The 22,695-nt window shown below is 40.5% G+C and overlaps 1 protein-coding gene across 7 annotated transcripts in view; it reads right to left on the bottom strand.

The window, feature by feature from the left end:
* LOC105568153 (glutamate receptor ionotropic, kainate 2-like) overlaps positions 1–22,695 on the bottom strand; it is a 137,909-nt gene that overhangs the window by 58,614 nt on the left and 56,600 nt on the right. For all 7 annotated transcript variants that reach the window (XM_012023574.1, XM_012023576.1, XM_012023575.1 and 4 more), the window contains exons 5-7: positions 14,349–14,524; positions 13,936–13,989; positions 13,697–13,861 (exon numbers count right to left, since the gene is read on the bottom strand). In XM_012023574.1, coding sequence (XP_011878964.1) covers positions 13,697–13,861; positions 13,936–13,989; positions 14,349–14,524 — 395 coding nt within the window. The remainder of the gene's footprint in view (positions 1–13,696; positions 13,862–13,935; positions 13,990–14,348; positions 14,525–22,695) is intronic.

Raw genomic sequence — 22,695 nt, 5'->3', positions numbered from 1 at the left:
GCGGCGTACGGTATTGAGTTGTAAAGCCACATCGTCGTCATGTGCAGGCAGCACGTACACGGGGAATGACAGGGTGTGCGTGGAATAATGCGTCCGTCAATAAAATGATCGTTGTATACGAGCGAATAAATTTCCGAATTTTTCCGATCGCTGCACTCATTCGGTGATCGGCTGGTTCTACGCGCCGAGGCGACGATGCGCGAGAGATCGATAAAGCCCGCGGATAGTTTGCAGGATATACGGAGTCTGAAACAAGGCTGGCTGTGGCGCATTGTAATTTTACAGCAGCGTGCGTAAATAATCATTGCAAAAGGATCCCCGATTTGCAGAGAGAAACGTAAAGAGCGCTTCTCCGATATTATACCGAGCATTTCTACCCGAGGAGCTGGCTTCTTTGAGATATCTGCACTTGACGCTGACAGCCTCAAATGCCTGTCCACTTTTGCATCGTGTCTTTAATCAAACCGCGTGAAATGCCCCGTTATTGAATTTGTATTCCGCCGCATCGTGATGGTCGTACAAAACGCATTCAAGTACATCGAAATCGCGCACGTCTATGCCAATTTGTACATGTACATTTTCCCAGTCGCCGCACTCAGTCGGACAACACGGTCCAAAGCGCAATGACGCGTAAACAGAATAACAACGGTACGCGGCGCCATGGTGCACGTATGGATATTTTGAAATTGTGATCGGCAGGAATAATGAAATCGCATGTAGGGCCGGAACGAAAACGACGAGTTTTAATCGACAGCACGTGACTGGCTCTATTCATTGCCGAAGCCAAACAGTATTGACGGAACGGAAACTCATAAACCAACACGCGGCAGAAGTCGGCCATCGCAGTAACTGCGGCACGGACGATCTTGCTATCGTAGTAAACATTTCGTGTTTGACAGAGGATAAAACGCGCGATTGTATATAATTTGACTATAATTCGACGGCGTTAATAAACGCTCGATGCCGATGTGAAATAACAAAATACGATTTCTAGATCTTTAGCAATATTATCTTCGAATAATCGTATAAACATTCGTCGTAATAACCATTCTTCGTTGTTACTTATATTATTGAAATTAATTAGCCTCGTGACACGAAAACAATTAAAAAAATATATCAGCGATACAGTATAGTTTAAAACAAGAATTAGAGGAGAGTCCTCTATTCCGAGATAAGCTTCTAATATGAGATAGCAGGTTTTCAACATTAAAAAAATCACAAATCTCTATTTACAACGACTGCACGATCTAACAATAAATTTTCCACTTAACAAATTTCACTCCGAGGGCAATAAATTAATGATGAAGCCACTAGATGATGCCTATTAATTTAAAAAAAACCCCGTTATCTCGTATCAGGAGCTTATCTCGTAATAAAGGACTTTACCTTTTTCCACTATAAATTATCAATTTCTGTAACTTGTCTGTTGTTCTCAACTTTATTAAATTTAATTATTCTTCTCTCTATTTTGCAGTATCAAACATCTGTTCTCTGGATTATTAAAACGAGCCTCGCGAAACGATCGCAACGTTGGCAGTAATTCGCATACCGACAAAACGCGAATTTGTACAGTCGCGGAATGCGCCGCGATGCAATTGCATTCCGCAGGTGCGTGCGTGCGTGCCCGCACCGCGGAAAAATTGCGTCCAACGCATCCGCCGAGTGAATTCGGGAACTGGGAGAAATTAATGGTCGGCGATAGACGACGGCGGTTATCACTTTTTTTCCCTCCCCTTGCTTCGCTGATCGCGGGGCGCATGGAACCGTGCGCGTCGATTGTATCGATTGCGGTGGCTCCCGCCGATATCAAAACATTTTATCGCGGAGCCTCATGAGATCTGACAATCCAATAAAGCGGTACCTCTTTCCCTCCCTCCTCTCCCCCGTCGAAAAAGGGACCACTCGGAACATCCGCCGGCAAGCGGCATCGAGCGCGAACGCTTCGCGTTTCTGCGCGTTTAATTCTTTTCTCTATTGTCCTGGATACGCATTTAATTTCACTCTCTTTGAACGAAGTTGAGTGGATTATTGTGATTACCTTAACGGAATTTTATTCACGCGGTTCGCTGGCGCGATTTCAATCGCGAACGGCTAAAATTTCTATTTAAGTTTCAAATTTTTTATTTTCAATTTATAAAAAGTTGCAACAGAACTTTTTCCATGTATTTTTTTCATCAAGCTCAACAGATAAATTATTTTCAATTCGGCTTTAAGGGGAAGATGAGTGATGATCTTCTTAATAATTTTTTAACGAAATTACGTCTAATTTAATATCAAATGTAACCAATTATAACGAATAATCTTTTAACGCGGTAGAAAGGAAACTTTTTCATGGCGAACGCTTGGTTAATCTGTCACTGATCAATCTAATGTCACTGGTTAATCAAATGTCGTACCGGTTTGTTGGAAATTTGTTCAAGTTAATTAAAATTGAATCCGGTTTATTGTGTTTGCTAGTAAAACGCTTACAACCTTATTATGCCACATCAAATCGAAAATGAGGTGGACGAGCTCACGCGCATTATCAGAAATCTCTTAGTTGGATGGAAGTTGCGATAGTTGTTGCACCGTGAATACACTCCAGTTATCCGGAGCTAATTGGAGCGTGCTTTTAATTAGCCCGAGTTCAACCAACGGACAGGAATGGCAGCGTGGCTTTACCTAATAGCATTTAACTTGGATGCGCATTGAAGCAATTTAAAGCTCCACATTCTTCGCGTGCATAATAACCGACCGAATTCGTCGATGTCACTCGATAGAATGTTATTCAAATTGCATTATTCACTAGACGTGTAATAAGATTCGCGATATCGCCTTTGCAGTATTCAGATACTCCGATTGTGGTACATTAGATACGACAATTTCTCTTAACGTGTGCTACGTAAAATTGCGATTATGAATTGTTCAACTTTTCCGACTATAATACGTTGGACGAATAATTTTTGCATAAGAAATGCGTACAATTATTTACATAAATTATCATAAAGAATTATCTTTAAAAAAAAGTAAAAAAAAGTACGCCAAAATAGCTGTTGCGCGACACAATATTGTTTTAATCCAGTTTTGTTATAAAAGTAGAGATATAAAACATCAACCGAGTGTGAGTTTGTTTACGTCGTACATTTAATTTTTTTACAATCATATTTTGTGGAATAATAAAATGCGAAAGAACTTGATATTACGCATAAAAACAACTCGTGCAACAACTCGTATTTATCACGATATTTAGCTCTTTTATTATTACGCTTGTTAAAATAACAGAATATTTCGCCCAAAACAGTGCTATTAATTCTTGTGCTATTAAGAAATGTAAATCAATTACGTGATTTTGATAAAATAATAACCAATATTTGAATGTAACTTTTAAAAGTACTCATGTTATCGCATTAAATGCATTTGTAATGTTTTCAAAAAGTTTCATAGATATAATTGCAAAATCGTACTATTGTAAAAAACAAATTCTACATTTTCAGAACGACACTTGCAAAAATATCACAGATAAAATTTTAATTTTTTTCGCGGCTTTAATAAAATCATAACAAAATTTAAATATAACTTTTGCAAAATATTTTATCATTAAATTCATTTGCAAGCGTTTCCGAAAAGCTCTCATACACCCAGAAAAAAAATTTATTTAGATTAAACGAATGTGATGTGTCGAAAACATGTTTCTTTGAATCTACTAAATTATTTATTTACTTCTACTAAAACATTCGCTAGATTTGAAGAAATAGATATAAATTCTCTTAGAGATTCCAGTCTCGATCAAATAAAATTCTGGTCGAGGTAAAGAAATCATTTCTTTGAAATTAAATGAAAGTCTAATAAGGTCAAAATTCAAAGGAAATTTGTTTGATTTCAAAGAAACTTTTTTCTGGGTGTACATGTGCACACGACGACGCTAGGCTGCTATCGACAAAGTGACCTCGTATTCGGCCGATACAAGCGACCGCATGCGAGACTGGACGGATGGCTTCATCGGTTGGGCATCCTGACGCCCTGGAAATTGGCAATCTCGCGTGAATAATGAAGAAACTGGCAATCGCGAACACCAGTCAAGTGTCCGGCTGCGCCAGATTTAAGTCTTGTCCCGGGTTGGATGGATCGGTGGTTAGCCGTTGGGCATTCGTTGGCTCCAGTAAGCTTCCGTTGCGCGTACGGCAAGATAGCCGAAACTTTGGTATCTCCTAATCCACGATTCAACTCCTATCCGGATAATCGCGCCGCGGAATTAGTTTGAAAAGGTCTGTCATTTGTCCGGCTCGTTGGCCCGCCTCGTCTCTTTCTTGAAACGCGCACTTAACTTCGCGACGAACGACGACGAGTCCGCTCGACGACCTCGGCCCGGTCTCGGGATCGGCCTGTTCATTAGCATTTAAAGCGAAATGGAAATGCCTCGTCAAACTACTTGCTATCTAGCGCGATCTTCACCTTTCTTGTCAGTTAAGTCGGAAATGTTGCAGACGAGAGATCTGAATGGCTTGCAGATGACAATTAACTTGGCGGAAATTAAATATTACTTGCCATTGCTAACGCCGCTGTGATTAATAACGTTTTAAAAATCAGTCTACCGAACGCTTATCGAACGTCTTCATTAAAACACGAGGGACGCGATATGTCATCTGAATTGGCTTACTTAGTGTCTAACGACATTCATAAGCGCGAAATGCGACGAATGGACGTTTCCCGTGCTACACGTATTTTCACTCGTCGTAAATTTCGCCTTCGAGTAGATCCTTTTAAGTAAGTGTCCATTTGCAGAATTCCGTTCCGAAAAATTCTCGTTATGAAGACAAATTTCTTCCCCTTAGCCTGACGTAATTGAAATAAATATTACTCGGGGCGCGGATTCCGAAACAAATCTTGCTTTATGTCGCGGGACGTGAGTTTCTTCCTTTCCACCGGCCTCTTTGGCAAATAGAAATTTCTTTATGAACTCGATGGCTTAACCAATCTTCCACGTGCAAGCGTCGCTCTCGCCCAGCCGGATAACGGGAAGAGTAACGATTATGGTCCTTATCCTGTTTGCCACCGAGTACCTACATCCGATTTGTTTAACTCTAAGAATGTTTACAGCCTCCTTAGGTAATCTTTAACTCGATCGGGATTCTAATGTAGATCACTTATCACGGCATATATTACACTCATCGACGTATGCCCAGAAGTTATGTCACGGAAGATTTGTCGATATTTGTGGCGGGATTCGTTAAGTTCTCGCAGCACTCCCGCATAACTTGCTGTATAACATACCATCATCCCTGATGACATGTACCACTGAACTCTCTATTGCGTAAACTTAAATCTTTAGATTAAATTTTGGCGTCGTTACTTTTTCGCAATGTAAAAAATTATAAAAAAAGAAAATCTTTCATCATAGACATAGTAACTAGACATAGTACTAGACCGAGCATGAGACGCCAGACCTGAGGTTCACGTACCTACGAGGGCCAGGTAGAAAAGAATGGCAAATAGGTGCCGTCCACCGTTCTCTCTCTAACGAGAAGAATAAAAAGAGAAAGGCAGCTACTTTCTATCCTTTTCTACCTAACCGTCATCGCTTAAAAGAGAACATGCTCGGTCTAGTATTCCTATGTCTATGGGTTTTATAACATGATATTGTGCGTGCGTTATTTTGTAGACCGGTGGACATCATGATGGACAGTGTTTTCAATTTCAAATTGACAGTTTTGAATTTTATATTGTAATACTGTGTGCATGCGTATAGCAGAGAAAACAGAGGACAGGGTGGGAGGGAGAGACGGAGAGAGGGGAGGGGAGAGAGAGAGAGACAGAGAGAGAGAGAATATAAATCAGGCGGCATTTATAAAGTATTGCTTTTCTGATGGAAAAATCACGATATGTGTAACATTATTTGCTACAATAGTTGAAGCTGGCAATGTTTACTTTACTATCGATAAATGCAATAAATTTCTGCCGCATGATTCGATGCATTGTTTTCTTTCTACATGACAAGAAGTTAAAAAAATTACCAGCATTTCAGCACATTTATTTCATATACGGTACTTAATTTATATCTCTTTCCGATTCAATTTTACAATGGTTTTTACAAATTATGATATTACTTTTATACGCTCTTGCGCGTATTTTATTTTATTTTATTTTATTCCATTTTTTTAATAAGTAATGAAAGAAAAGTAGGCTTTGAGAGTTAAACGCGATTAGTCGTGCACGAGTGAATTATGTAACATTTAATGAAAAAAGAATGACAAATTAGAAATCGCAATCCTTTTGTCTGTATTTATGGAAAATTGTGCTATAATATATGTTATGCTGCACATCATGTTATAAAGTTACGTCGGCGCGTTAAACTTTAATTGTCATTAATCCATTGAGCATTATGGAACTGCAAATCACGATTAATTGGGCGCGAGGAATTAGTTGGGTAGTGCGCAATAATGAACTTCTGTACTTTATGTGAAGAAAATCCGCATTGACCGTGGCGTGTCCCGTAATGACTCGTAATACGCCAAGCTGTTTGCAGCGTTTGCTGTAAATTGGTTGTTTGTAATCGGCCTGGTATTGACAGTTTAGCGAGCAACGGATATAATTTACGATCGTGGAATACAACTAAATTTGTACGCGATGGTCTACCACTCACATGATATTGCAGCACCAAAGAATTTTTAAGAAAATGTCTTTTGTCGTTTTCAACAATTGCTTCTCACATTTTAACAAATCCGATTATCCTATTTTCATCCCAGTGAACACCGAGCACCAATTACATTTATATTACAACTTCTCGCTCAACAATTATGGCACATGTGTTACATTACATTTATATTGTCGAGTGAGAAATTGTAACATAATTATTTAATTAACAATTTTAATTAAAATGTTTAAAATATATGAGTAGAATTCATTACAATAAGTGGAAATATCCTTCCTTGATCAGGCAAGAGTAAAAGAGCTATATTTATATAAATTATCCTTGTATATACTGAACAGCTATTAATTACTAATTTTTACTTAATTTTTACTTAACGCGGAATTAATGAGAAAGGTAAGGAAGAGTCCAAGCATCAAGATTTCTATCTCTCTGTCTCTTAACTCTTCTCCAATCCGCCTAGTCAACGAATCGCTGATGGCACATGTGTTATATTACATTTACGTTGTTAAGTGAAAAATTGTAACATAAATGCAATGTACATAACTGATGCTCGGTGTTCACTGGGATATCATATTACCATAAAATTTAATTTAGTATTTTATTTAAAAAATTTTCAAATATTTTAACAAGCAGATGATATTTTACAACATAACAGACATTCGCGATTAGTAAAACATGTGTTAGTCTCTACAGCTCGTCGCTGTACATTTTCCGAAAAAAGTTCCAGCCAGGCCACTGTCGTTCCAGCCATATTTCTGACCACTGCAGTCGCCACGCGAACTTACCTTCCGAGTATGACTCTACATCCCGGTTGCCAAATAAAATAATAAAACCTTTCGAGTGCGAGATAGCCTGATTTATAGCACTAAGAGCAAAGGTTATCCACCATGGGGCAGGGGATTCAGTGATTCATTGGCTAAGCGGATTGGAGAAGAGTTAAGAGAAATATGAGACAGAAAGATAGAAATCTTGATGCCTGGGCTCTTCCTTCCCATTCTCATTAATTCCACGTTAAGTGAAAATTAGTAATAAATTAATGGCTGCTCAGTATATACAAGGATAGTTTATATAAATATAGCTCTTTTACTCTTGCCTGACCAAGGAAGGATATTTCCACTTATTGTAATGAATTCTATTCTTATATTTGAAACATGTTAATTAAAATATTAATTGGTTAAACTTGACATCTTTAAGCCCTTTCTACGTTATATGTATCCAATTTATCAATGAATAAATTATTAACATATAAATATATAAAGCACTGTGTGCCGAAACGTGTCCGCTATCTTATATTTCAATTGTTGATTTTGAAACATATTTGATTTTTTTAAATATATTATATATTGCATTGTCATCTTTTATGCTCGTAAAAATTGGCCTCCTTTGTTTACTTCTTGTTATTAAATATAACACGAGCGGAATTATTAAACCTGATAAAACATTAAAAAGTGCTGTGACAAATTAGTAGTGTTCCAAAATCTTGTTTTTTTACATATAAAAGTTGCAAATAAAACAATTTTTAAATAAACTTTAAGTTTCCAAAATTGCATTACTAACGTACTCGAAAGAAATGTTCCGGTTTTTCCCAATAAAAGTCGTTGGAGCTTACAGGATCGCGTAATTAGGCGCGTCTATATTCACCAGAGGTGATTTCCTCATCACGATTTGATGTAGATCTTTCTCATTATGCCGTTACATCAGCGACTCACATACGTTCGCCCGCTTCGCGTTTTCATCCGTGGACGAGACTGAAAAAGTCCATCCCGCCTCCGCGAGGTTGTTAGCTCTCTCGTCGAGAGAGCGAGGTAAGAAGGGAAGGAAAACGAACGAGAAGGAGGAGAGGAAGCGCGTTGCCGGTAGTCAACGCCCGCGATCAGTATGCATCTGCGGTTTCCACGTTGGTGTAACAAGCTTCTTCTTATCCAGCCGCGTTCTTGTCTCACTCGCTCCCGTCTCGCAAGAGTCGATCTCTCTTCCTCTCGATCCACGTACTCTACTTACATCGCGCTTCTTGTGTAACCATCCACGTCTATATTTTCCTCGTCGAAGCTTCAAGTCGCGGTGAGTCTGGAGGGAAAGTTAACCAGGTATGCCCTTCGCTTATCTCGGCGGCTGCTCTCGCTTGCTTGGAGGACCGTCTACTTCTTTCTCTCGACCTCCGACGCCTAAACTGCGTCCTATTTCCTTTTTCTTCCTTTGCCCTCCTGCCCTCCGCCGAGCGTTGATTGTGACCGAGCTTTTTGTGCGGCTTTGCCGGAGCTAACTCGGTCGTTTAGCGGTGTGGAAAAGGAAGGGAGCGGCTGACGGGTGCCGGGGGTTGACGTCGGAGGCAAAGGGAGCTTGGCTGAAGAGGACGGGGACGGGAGGTGCAACGATGCACGCCCGGAGTGGTGTCGAAACAAAAGCCGCCGTAGGTAATTTCACCACGCGTTGCGTGCGAGAGTGTGGGCAACGCGACGACGCGAACAGGTTGTCTTCGACAATAGAGAGGCATTTGACAATTCGCTTGAAAGCGAACGGAAGGTATTATCTGGGGGCCGCTCGAGAAGATTGCCGGCAAGCTCTTAAACTTGCGGTGCAACGATGAGAGTTGTGTGTTTCGTGTTTAAAACGCACGGCACATCTCCAGGCGTGTTCGATCCTTGATCGCACATAGCGAGTTAAAATTAATTCTTCATTCATAATCGTCACGATCGCATGTAATTAGAATAGTTTTATTTTAAGTGTAACTATAGTAATTGAATTGTAAGAAAATAACGACATCGTTCGGCGTGTTAAAAGAATTATTAAGAATTGTTAAATTTGAATGTTCGCAGACGAGATTAAATTAACTAAATTTTGAGAAACATGAGTTTGTTGCTCGCGCATTATTGCGCAAAGATCGTTTTTAAAAGCGAAAGGAAGACTTAGAAAACACGAACACCTGCGCTCATTTCACTAACAAGATAAAATAATAACAGTCGTGGACTCTAGAGCTTCTTTTGACATCTTCCTATGTACGTGCATGCTACATGCGTGCGTATGCATACATTAAATTGTTATAATAAAATGACAAAAAATATACGTTTAAGTTTATTGTAATTTTATGCAATTTTATGCAAATTAAATAAATTTATATTTTAAATTTCCAATAGAATGTTAAAAAATATTATTACTAAAAAATTCCTCGGACAATATCCTTGAATTTTGACTCTGTCTCTCGTTCGAATTTTCACGAGCACATCTTACTTTTCCTTATCTCTGGCTATGTTCCTTTGCAATTACATAGGCGTTTACTTCGGGCGCAGACGTTAATTCGAGTTGTTTCGTTGATATCCACCGATACGACCAAGCCTGATAACATTTTTGCGAGCAATTAGACCGTCTCGGAATGGCTCGTGATCTCGCTGCCTTAGCGTCCAAAATTCCGACGAACAATAAATGCAAAAAAAATTCCGTTACACCGAGCGCCCTGGAATTGGATAGTCGATGTGGCCGCAGTTTCCCGCGGAAAACTTCAAGTTTTCCACAATGCAGCGGTGGCAAGAGTGAAATATAGAAGTAATTTATCGGGATCAAGATGCTTTTCTTGAGTGCTTTTAAGTAAGTGAGTCTTGCAATCCGCTTTTAAAGTGTATATTACATTCGAATATTACGCGCGCCTCCGTATTGTGTCGCCTCGGGAAGTTTAACGGCTGTAGCGGAAGTAATTAGAGAACTCTTTTTCTCGTGAACCTAAACCCGGGTATCTCCTCATGAATTGTAAATGTAGCCAAGTTTTTTAATCTTAGTATCGCATCTGGAATTTCAGATTGTCTATTTACAATTCGGCTTTCGCCGCTATAGACGCCCCGACGAACGGGGAGTTTCGATCATCCCAAAAATAGAATATTGAAGGATTCACTCAGATTTATACAGTTTCTGTTTTTGTAAGTAAATCACGAATCAATTTTATTGCGCGCTACCCTTGTAGAATAAATTATTGTTGCATCTTCTTAAATGATAAATATTATGAATATTTATCAAAAGAAAAATTAATGAGTCTAGGAACGAGACAGCGATATAATTTTTAAAGCGATGTCAAACACTCGATGAATAAAAGATTCTTGTCTTTCATCCGTTCCGTCGCAGTGGTAGCGAAGTAGCGATATTTCCTGGCATATTTTTCGAACAGGACAAATATACATTTTCCAACGAAATGTAAACTTTATCCTTCCGGTCGTTCGGACAAAAGATCGCGCTTTTTCCTTCGACCCGTCGGAGCGTTCCCTCGGTTTTGTTATACATGCAAATAATATTTCGGTGTTACTGAAACGCCGGCCCTCCGAGAGAACGAGATTCGAGGGTGTGAAAAATAATAATAACCGCAAAGAACGGCTCAGAGCATAGCGCGAAAGTTCCCGGAATAGTGCCATCTTATTTGAATTATTAGTGGCGATTTCGAAGAAACGTTTTGTGCAAATGGCTTTCGCGTATTGTAAGCGAAACCTTTCCCTTTCACTCGTTGTAAATAAGTATCGCATATTTCGTTTGAAAACCGAAGAAAAGTCACCGTTTGTAGAGAGAGGCGAATACGTTTCAGTTCAGTGATGTGAACCGTCAACATGTTTGTGAAAATTCGTTTTGAAATCACACGTCTGGAAAATCGATTTGTTTATTCGGGTTTCAAGAACGGATTATTTGCATTGAAGCAATCATGCAGTAAAGTACAAACTCAAAAAAAAAGATCTGCGTTTTAATCGCACACGAACTATTTCGTACCACACGAAATATTATTTATTAAAAGAGAAAATATTATACGTCTCCGATATGTTAAAGCATTTTGTTCAGGGAGCCATAAAATCATTATTTCTGTAGATGATATTTTAATATGACTTATATTACACTTAAATAAAGAGTGTACTTGTTTCTGCGTCTTGAATGGAAGTACGCAAAAATTTCACAAACAGATACAAAAATCCCTTAAGAGAGCGAAAGTAACAACTGCAGGTTTGAAAACAGCAGCTGTTACCAATGTAGATTAAGAACTCCAAAGACTTGAAGGATTACAATTAAATTAGTAAGAAAAAAAAAGATTAATATGTAAAAACAAATGCTCTCTCGAATTGCGGAAGTTTGATTAAATATCGCCGTGCGATTTCTCCGCGGAGTACGCACGGTGCTTCATCGGCACGCCATTCGACGCACTCACGTCTGCACGCATATGCGTGATACGAAACACGATTATGGACGGCCGTCGTCGCGACGCGGTAACGGTGGAGTTTCGCGAAGTCGTCGACATCGTCGTCGTCGTCGTCGCGACAACATTCTGATCTGCATCTAAATTGGAAAAAAGCGTCACGCGTCGTGAACTCGTTGCAGACCCGGCCGCACATTTTTTTTATGCATACCGGATATGTGATAATTCTGTTACACATCATCAGGCGAAAGGGCACAGAGTTTCCTCCGAGTTTCCTCTTTCGCATATAGATTCATTATTCCAATATTATATATGACAAAATTTTGTTTTATCATTTTCTCTCTGCTACGTAATGAATAATTATCTAAAAAGTAGACGACAGAGGAATCCTTCAATTTTTGTTTCATATATATGTCACTGGTACATTTCTGATTGTAGCGAATAATATTTCGTAAATTAATGCAATATAACTTGTTAATGAGGAGGATTGTCTGAGCGGACAATGTGTATATGCGTTAGCTACACGTGTGTCCCGTTGAAATTTGTAACTATGCAATTAGGATAGAACGTTATGCAATTTAAATGCAAATATCATTTCTTTCGCCATATGCGTTACGAGAAAATCATATGTCATAATTTAATACAACCGTCGAATTGACTAAAGAAATATTGCGCACAAAGTCAAACGCTGAATTTCCATTTCCCGATATCGCAATATTTGAGCATTTTACGTAGATTTTGCGATAGCGCGTGGATACACGCGCGCGTTTTTTTTTTACTAACATGTACATATATATATATTTAGATCAGAGCTGGTAATAAAAGTAAAATAATTTTAAAACGAGGTTTATTGCTATTTTTACGTTATCAACGGTTCATTTCATCCTCAATTGCTGTTACAAGCTTACGATGTATGAAGGAAGAGAAAGACTTCCACTTGATATTTTTCGACAATTTTATCGTTGCTTTGAAAAAAAGCAATGCTTGTTACTTTGGCAACAATGTGGCAGTTGTCACCTGTGTGGCATTACCCGCGGTGTGGCAACGCATACGTTGTTTCGAATAGCTTTTAGCCGATTTTATCGCTCCATAAAGCATTCGGTGATGTCGACGTACAAGTATCGAAGCTGTAGGTGCAGTAACGTATATGCGACGTGACGATAAATTGTTTTACATCTTTCATTGAGATCTTGCCAATCTTTCAAAGCCGCAATGTAGCTTGCCACCTCGTGCAAAATTATGGCCGATAAAACATTATTGCGAAATGAAAGTGTAGTATAAACTTATTATGTTTTGCGAATATAATATGGAAACTAATCATAAAATCTTGCCGTAAACTCCAATGTTCCGGTGAGGTTTCGAATCTTCTTTTCTTTACGAATGTGAGACGTATTTCCTGCATTACGAGATGCGAAATTGCCATGTACGCAAACAAATTGAAGAAGTACACGGAGAGAATTTTCTCTTAAAATTTATCCAGAAAATCATGTAATCGTGGGACAACACGGCATTTTGAAGAACTTTATGAAAGTTTTTTTTTTAAATTTTACTATACACTTTACCAGCAAAATGTATGGTAGAATCACATGATTACATGATTTTCAGAGTAAATTTTAAAAGAAACTTCTCTCCGTGTATTAAACTACAAAATATATGTTTAACAAATCCTCGCGTATCGAGCATCTTACAAACCTAAGTCTTATAAAATCGAGACTCAAGAGTATTGTATTATCTTTTCGAACATAACAGTGTATACTGACAATGAGATACTGTCATATAAGTGCACGAGATGGTAAGCTACATTGCGCCTTTGAAAGATTGGCAGGAGACTGGCGAGCATTGTATTATCTTTCCGAATGTGTGTAGTGCGCACGTTTCTACGAACAGAAACAGGAAGAATGTGTGCTTACCTGGATGATCCTCGATTTATTGAGGATTGTGTTACCCGACGGCTGATAGCGTTCCATGTCCCTCAGGATACTACGTACGCCGACGTCATCCGCGTCGACCAAACGAAAGGCAGTGATATTGACAAAATTGTACTTGAAGTCCTCGAGGTCGAAGGTTTCGATATCCTGTGGAAAGCGAGCGAATCGAGTCGCGGACCAAGTGGGTCTTCTGTGCGTTTCAATATCCCTAGGGTACTTACGAAAGTCGTGAAGAGGTAGTGGTACTTGTAATCATTCATCTGCAGCTGCAGGATCTGCAATATATGCGAGACGATACGGTCAGTAGAGGCCCCTTCCGCGAAATGGAATATATACTTAAAGAATAAGTCGGTGATCTTAAAATCAGAGCACGTCCAATTTACTTATCGTGCAAGTTCAGAGTTACTTTTACTTCTTAAATGGTTTTTCTGCATATAAATTTATGGAACTAATCCTTTTTCAACGAAAATCTATTCGAGCGCAATACCTTTCCGTAATTTCTTAATATTCAGTCTCGCATATTTTACTGGTGAGAATTTTCTTCTAAATCGACAATAATTGTAAAATATTTGTAACTTTTGTGCAGTATAATTTGTAAATTGTGAGAGGGATGCGCATGTATAGGACGATTTACCATTCGTAGAAAATGATGCATGTGCTCGGGTTTTGTGTCCACGATGATATTTTGAATTTCCTTGCTCTTTATTTCGGAGAGGACCTGCCTGTACGAGTCGGGGTCTGCTTGCCGGAGATTGATCTCGATATCACGGATTTTCGGTGATCTCACCAGCTCCCGAAGCTTCACCAATCCTGAAAATCGAGGTAGACACTTGCCTCAATTATATATGCGTACCAACGTATACGAAATGCAAAGGGTTCATTCCCGAAGGGAATCGAAGACACGAAGATACGATCGCGCGTTCTCGAGGATACGATTGTCGATGTCAACGCGAGCGAATCGTTTGTCTCGCGATCTCCGCAGGAATTATCATGTCGGTCGCTTAATGGCACGGAAACCCGTGAATCGCGCTATCCGACGAAATCAATACTCTCCAGTGCCTAAGTAATCAAGGTATCTGACTTGCAGGTCTTCCGGGGAGACACAGGCTCTGTTCTCTTGCAAGTTACCGGCGGGAACTTTGGCTCTTGAGATTCCGACGCGTGCCGGAGACGGGCGGCAACGTTTCGGCCTGTCAGTTTCCTTCGGGCACGGAGTGCCGAAGTCGGGATAATCTTTCACGGATAAACTCCACCCATGCAAACGATCTGCTGATTGATGCGTTCGAGTTTGCTTGAGAGCGTTGACATCTAAATATGTACCTATACCGATCGTATCATGTCCAAGAATTCGCGTATATTAGGCGATGCGATTTTATTTTCGTTCGCTTAAAGGTTTTTCTGGCGACGTAAAAAATAAGATCACACATCATCTATCAGTTTCACTTGTGCCATCGAGTCGAATGTTTAGCGTCGATCATTAATTTGATTTGAGATAATAAACGTTCCATGTGTGTCAATGCAGTTGCACTTTGTAAAAGACATGGTGACGCGTTTCTTGAAAAGTAGAAACTCGATGTCGCGCAAACCGCTCTTTAAGAAGAGAAACGAAGAGGAAAAAGAAAAGTGGATTTTATCGTACACGACTCTACGCCCAAGTGTTGGTAATAATTAATCCAGGAGCGAGTAAGAAACCGAGTTTAATTGAAGCCGTGTCAAGCGGTAACTCGAGTAAGACGAATGTTCTCATGTAAGCAGATTTTGTATCCCGAGGGACAGCATCCGACGACTATCTTGGGGAACACTATGAATAACGGCTGCAATAGCTCCAAGTTTCGAGCGCGCATATTTCGTCGGTACACCAATACCGTGACAACCGAGTGTAGCACCTTCGTGGTATAATATCAATTCGCGCACGAAGAAAACAATATGTGACAAGAGGATTATTTCCGCGTAATAGCGTAACACAAATCCGACACGTGTGGCGATCTACTTTGCATACATTAAACACTTATCGCGAAATCTCCTCAATGTACTTAATTATCGTCCTTTCCAATTTGATAGCAAATCATTGCGGGTCGATAAGAAAATTCGCAAACAAAATTCCTGCACAATTATTAAAAGAGAATAACTGTAAATTAGAAACACTTTGCGCGGCTCGATTGTGAAAGGTAGTTTAAAGAGGTAATTAAATTGTTGGGTGTTACAGCTTGAATTGAAAATAATAACTGGAATATTCCTCACGGTTTGTGGTGCGACTCGTTGCGGCGCAAATTATGAACACTTTGCGTATACCAAGAACGAACTTTCATAAGAGTCGTTTGAAACGGCGGTTTTAATTAAAATAGCATTTCGAGCGTTTTACTGCTCTTCGCAATTTCGCGAGCGATATGCGAAATAGATAGATAGACAGATAGATATGATAAATACATAGATAGATAGACAGAAAGAGAGGAAGAAGCCGACACCTTTTATTAAAATTGACATGGCGAGAAGCCATAAAGTGTAATGCATTATTGCGAATTGCGTTTCAAGGTGTTACAACAGGATAGTCCGTGAAACATTCATCAAAGTGGAAGAACAGAGGATCGTTTACGATTCTACGAGAGAACTGCACCATTTACAGATTAGTAACTAGGGAATTGGCATTGTCCGACTTAACGTACGTTGTATTTAAGGGGCACCAAGGAAGATCGCGTTTCTAGGGAGCGAGGCACGACGTGCGGAAATGAGCGCAATGCGACGCAATTTCTCACTGTGATCCACGTTGCGGTTTTGAGCTTAGCAGCACGGTATTATCCTGGCTTTCGACGGCGAGCATTGAGAATTACATGTTTTACATGCTTACAGTACCGGCTAAAATTATATCACCTTTCGATGTTTTTCGAATAAAAAATGGGAAAATTATGATGCACTTTGTCAAATTTCATTACCCCTTACGTATTTACTGTAAAATTTTGAGCGCATTCGATGCACTTTGACGAAAATTGTGCTCAGAAAACCTAAAAGTGATATAGCCTTGGCCGGTACCGTAAATACCTCTACCTTAAAATTCATATAAGGACCAGAATTCATAATCTATATAATTTTTTTGTATTTGAGTGAAAACGATAATAAAACTCGTTAATAAAAGTGAGTAAAAACAGAGACGCCACAACCCCTAGAAAAGTACAGGGAACCACTAGAGAGCTAACAATAAATATCGTCGACGTCGCATAAATCTTGAGAGAGACCGAGATAATTGGTTGCATCACTTGTAGGGTTCTGCGAGGCGCGGGACAAGAAAAAAGAATTCGAGTCAAGCCAAACGCTACTGCGGCTACTTGACGATGACAATAATTTCTTCGGGGAATCGGAGAACTGCGCGGGAGCGTTCTATCGCGAATGGAAGACAGATTATCATATTGGCTTTTATACACTCTAATGACGACCACTTGCGATACGTGTTCGAAATGTCGATATGCCTCGACAGAAATACTGCGCTGAGTTCGCAGCGCGAAAGAAAGCTGTCAACGATTACTTGCCTCTTCCTTTTTCGCTCCTCGCCTCGAGTGGATCGCGCGGTGACAGACGATCGAAATAATTGGATCGCCCGGCTGTCTTAAACATGCGCATTTCAAGAGGACGGTCGAATGAATATTGGAGAGGTGAGCGAGCCGCGGCAGCTGAGAGATTCGATTTGGAAGTACTTTAAGAAATAGCGCTTTAGAATATAAATGCGTTTTTGGCTATGTAAAAAGGATACTTGATGACGCTTTTAATAATATTCCAAGAAAGCGGAAGGGACAACTTTTCTTGCGGAGTCGCAATTATATTCCAACAAAGAACGTAGGAAATGTAGCGATTGCTTTTGTGAACAAGTTTCTTGCAAAAAGTCGCAGTTAATTTTTCCAAATTTATTACGGTCATATATATGATATTCTAAAGGAGCAATTTCAAGGTTTTTTTAAATAAAAACTTCATAACGGACAAAAGAAAAAAGACCAATATACTACAGTAGACAGAATGAATTGAATACTTCAATCCTTTAGCTATATACACTCAAATTGATAGCAAAGAGTGTGTTTTTCTTTAAATATTTAATGCTAATTTAAATTCGGTAATTGTGTTCTTTTCGAAAAGCAACAATAGAGAAACTGGGTTAAAACCTGGGGAAAAAAGTGGAATATATATTCGCGTTTATTCCCTCGAGGCAATTACATAACTTGGTTCATTTTAGCGTATTGTTGAGAATGTTTGGGCGGCAAACATCGAGGCGCACAATGTACAATCAAATATGATCCTTTAATGAAATGTTCTTTAAAACAATTAATTAAAAGAACATACAAATTCGAGTGTATCGGTTATTCGAAAATGGAAGTACGCAAGTTTTAAATGTGAACGAATTATTTAGATAACATATCTTCTTTTTTGCATTCATAACTTGTCACCCTTTTTAACTGTATGGAATCTCTCAATGAATTAAAATGGGATGTAACGACGCATTTGCTTTAAGGCGCGTATAATTACATTTGTCTTCGTTAGTTGATTAGCTAACACTAGTTGATGACAAATGTTCTTGAGAACGACGTTACGTGTACGAGGTGGACTTTCATTAACTGCGCCGTGGATCGTGAAGGGATTTGTTTTTGGAAGATTTGCTCGTCCCATCGGGATCGGTCAGTCGCTCGTGCGGAAAGACGACATATCGTGGAACTTCGACGATCGCCGAGCTATTCGAAAAGTTCGCGAAGACTTTCGCTGCGTCTGGGAACAAATTCCCACCCTTGCGTCCCGCTCCGTCATGATTTAGCTATCGTGTAAAACATACGCGCTCGACTGGACACTTACATGGGGCCGGGTCGGTCGTAAAATTGTCATTATGACAGAGAGAAATCCTTGCCCGCATACGCAAGGATGCGCCATGCGGTGGGGCCCGAAAGCAGCGACCGCGTGTAATTTTCACGAATACACTGCTCACGCTTGCGTATTCTTTCAACTTCCGCGTAATTGCCGAATTATTATTACGCTTAGATTCAGTGAAGAATATCCGTGTGCAGCGACAAAACCATTTAGAACACGTGGCTGCGAAATTAGAGAGGAGCGAGCCTGTTTGGCGAAATTTGAAAATACGTGAGAGAAATTATCGATCTCTCAATAATATGAGATACGTGAGGAAAATGACTGGTAGCGATAGTCACTCGGCGAGATTATTTAGAATACGTGACTGAAATGATCGACGGTCGATTACGTTTAAGATATGCGGGTCACAGATTACGTTCTCTTCGAAATTTATAATGCGCGATAAATATGCGTATATAGCGTGCTGTATTTATTTCAGAATGTTGTACTAATCTGTGGAATGGTGTCGACGACGTCGCGTCTCATATGCAACTTTGTATAAATGAAGCTAAATGTCGTGGCAACTTTGCATAAAGATAATAATGTTTGGCAGAGAAACACTTTATATCCGCTTGATCCTTTTTTATATCTTTAAAGACAAAAAGTAGATCGCGATTTGCCATTCAATATGGATATTCGAAAGGAAAGCTAAGCACAGGGTGCCCGAAGCTTTCCGTCTTATAGGTCTTGCAGACCCTCAGAATGCTGTTGGGCTGTCACTTTCAGGGGTTATAAAAATACAAGGCCGCATCACCTGGTTTTGACGGATCTCACGTAAAAAGGATTTGACGTTTCATGCTTGAACTAGCGAACTTTACGAGGCGAGCGTACCACGGAATAAGAAGAAAACATCTAGGCGGAATATCGCGGATAATATGTCGAAAATAAGAAATATACGTATGCACGTGTATTAAAATAAAAATCGTCTGCCTTTATTGAAAAGATGACGCACTAAACGTGTTAACAATACTTTTGCAAACTGTCACTTTCGATACTTTCGGAATTAAAAGTATATTGTGGGCGGTTTTATTTTACGTCTTGTAATAGATCCGCGATATTCGATGAAATTTGTGAGATGTGAAAATTTTTTAATAAACATGTCAGCTGTAAAGAAAAATGAAAAATACATAAGCCGGAGATTGTTCTATTTTTTCTTCTTCCACCGTTCTGCATCGAAATATAAAAATGCAGGGTAGTGCGTTCAGCAGGACGATTCGTCCTTCCGCCAGCGACTCCATTATTCTGAAGGGTTCCGCGAGGAATGCGGATGGTGAGGAACGACGAGGTGGAAGGGCGAGAGGAGTAACGTAAGAGGGGAGACGCGGAGATGGTTGTTCGATGGAGTGAGCGAGTCTTGGAAGTTCCACAATGGACTGTGATGGGCCAGGTTGAAGGTTCATTGGCGATTCTCGGGACGTAGGGACACGGAATCAGGTTGGCGGGTGTACGAAGCGGGTTCGAAACCGTTTCGGCCACTCGGCGTGCTCCTTTTTTCGGGTGGGGAAAAAGCGGAAAGTACCATCACCTCACAGTGGATTTCCCGCCCTCCGCGGGAATCTTCTCTCGGGAAGAATGAAGGCCGATGTTATCATACCGCGGGATTGAAAGAGCCCCGAACGCCGAATTAACCGTGAAACATTAATCCACGTGGCGGTTTCATTTCGCGTAACTTCGATGGACTCTGGATGTAATTACGACGTCGGAATCTCACTGCTGACTTTTCGCTGAATAATGTCTGACGAGCTCGAGCACGTAACTCGGTTCATCTAAAGATGGGCGCGCGTGGAAGAATTTTCGTTTAATATCGAGTCGCGTTATTCGCGTCATATCACGTCGTATTATTCGCACGATATTATTTCAATCGAAAACCTAGTTTTCAGCGTGGACTCAATCCCTCTGTTTAATGTGACGCTCAACGCGGCTGTCCGTTCATTAAAGTTACGTAAGAACGGCATGACACAACGTTAAGGATAATACTTGTTGTATTTATCAGCTGAAGCTTAAAAATAAATTCACGCCAGAGTTCCAAGTGGCATTGGTAAGCGAGCGGGCTGGCAAGTCGTATGTCTCGCAGATGCAAAACTAGACAGCCCAGACTCGCGCAGTCACGATTTCTCTAGTTCGCTATCAACATTGTGCATATCTGTATATGCGGGGAACTCGGCGTTGATATTACACCGTGCCACGGACACAGGACTTCATTGTAAAGTCTATTCGCTATATCTGCCAGTGAGATATGCGGACCGCGTTTATTGTACGGGGGAAGGTTTCTAATGCGGCGACTTGATTTTGCTCGTTCTGCGTTAATGCGCGATATCTCCCTCATGCGCGAGCGGGAGCGAAACTCAATTAGATTCATGAAGATAAATGTGCCCGCGCGCGGTCCGGATGAACGACGACGTTCGCGTCGATACTTTAGACACGTGTCAAATTAAAGCGATCGAGTTAAAATAACGTTGTTATCCTGTCACTCGCGCCCCGAAACAAGATCCCCTTAAGAACGTTTGGGAGCTCTCTTATAAGTCGAAATATTACGGTATTCTCTGTACGTGTTCTATTTGGAATTCCATTTTCGTTTGAAATTGCAGACGAGGCGAAGATGTTTGAACTTTTTGAGAAAGATCTGAATTGACATTCCACGGCAGTCTAAAGACATACAGGGAATAACGATTACGGGATTCTTCAGGTACCAATAATCCGTCGGCGTGCAAGAAAAGAAAGAGGGGGGGGGGGAGAGAGAGAGAGAGAGAGAGAGAATTGAAGCCGCGATACCACGAAAGAGAATTAAATTAAATGTGCCCCATCATTTTTTCATTTAATTACGTCTACACTTGGCATGCTTTGAATTCGCGCATGTGGTAAATTACAACGAACGAATCCATCGCCTGATTAGATGGGATGCAGCGATTCGAGAAATGCGCAAAGTGGATAGCGGTTGTTACCGCTCGAGGAAGTTTCCGCGTCGTCGCGAGAACTCCGCGAGACGGAAAACGAGTAAAGTAATCGCGAATCGATACTAGCGGCTCTCTAAACTACTTGAAAGTTGAAAGAGATCTAATGCCACGCTGTCTGGCTCCCAAGATAGCCGTGGACCTCACGGCGCGGCACTTGCACGTCGATTGAATGAGTCAATTTCGCAAACTGTCCAGCGTCCATCTCTCGTCATCGAGGACGGTCAAGCGTCAAGATTAAGAGTGGAATATTATAATCCTGCAAACTTTCGATCCGTTAATCTTTTTTTTTATGCTATTTAAATAATGTAAAATATAACGTATCGGCCACGGATAACCGGCGCGTGGTGATTTTACAATGATATAACGTGGACTGATTCTTGACTCGAGAGCTCTCGGGGTAAAGCCGTAAAGTCGACACTGAGCCACTCGAAGGACATGTCACGCCGCATCGCCGCGACGATGTTCGATCCCGTAAGGTAAGACGAAATTCCGCTGAACGAGTCGCGGTCTCGTAACGACAAACATGCTCGAGACGTGTACGATTTCGCCGACTCGAATCCCTTACACCTCGCGGGTACATAGTGCGCCGGAATTGAAAGTGTAGGAAACACGGAGATCCCGGAGTCCCGGTAAATCTCTCGAGGAATTCAGCGTCGGAACTCCGGCAAGAGGCGGGATGCGCGAGGGGGTTGAACGAGATAGCGGGAAACCGGCAGGGGGTCAGGGGCGTTCTAATCGGCTTGTACGTGTACTCTCACAAATAGCTAAGCTCGTTGTGGAAGGCGGTTAAGCTTGGGAGATGTTTTCATCAAAGGTGGTTAAATTCCGCGAAAATCCCGTAGAGAGACGCGGAAATGAAATTATCGACGCGGCAGCCAAGTTCGATGGAAAAACTTAAGACGTTCGCCGCCCCATTGGCGAAAGCGTTAATTTATAGATAGTAACGTTTCATTTCACTTTGCCGCGCGCGCATAACACGTTTCACTCGACTGCGTGTAACATCGCTTTTAATCACCCTGTAATCGAATGCCATTGCGAGAACTCGAGCTATGCGTAACGCCAATTGATTTCGTTATCAGTTTCACATGTCTATTGACGTTATTCAATATAGCTAGATCATAGCACGCTAATTTTTCCTCTAAAGGCTTA

Source organism: Vollenhovia emeryi, unplaced genomic scaffold (genome assembly GCF_000949405.1).
Source record: "Vollenhovia emeryi isolate VEMERY1.0 unplaced genomic scaffold, V.emery_V1.0 DF939131.1, whole genome shotgun sequence".
Lineage (NCBI taxonomy): Eukaryota > Metazoa > Arthropoda > Insecta > Hymenoptera > Formicidae > Vollenhovia > Vollenhovia emeryi.
The sequence above is the reverse complement of the archived record's forward strand: the minus strand, read 5'-3'. Positions and strand labels throughout refer to the sequence as shown.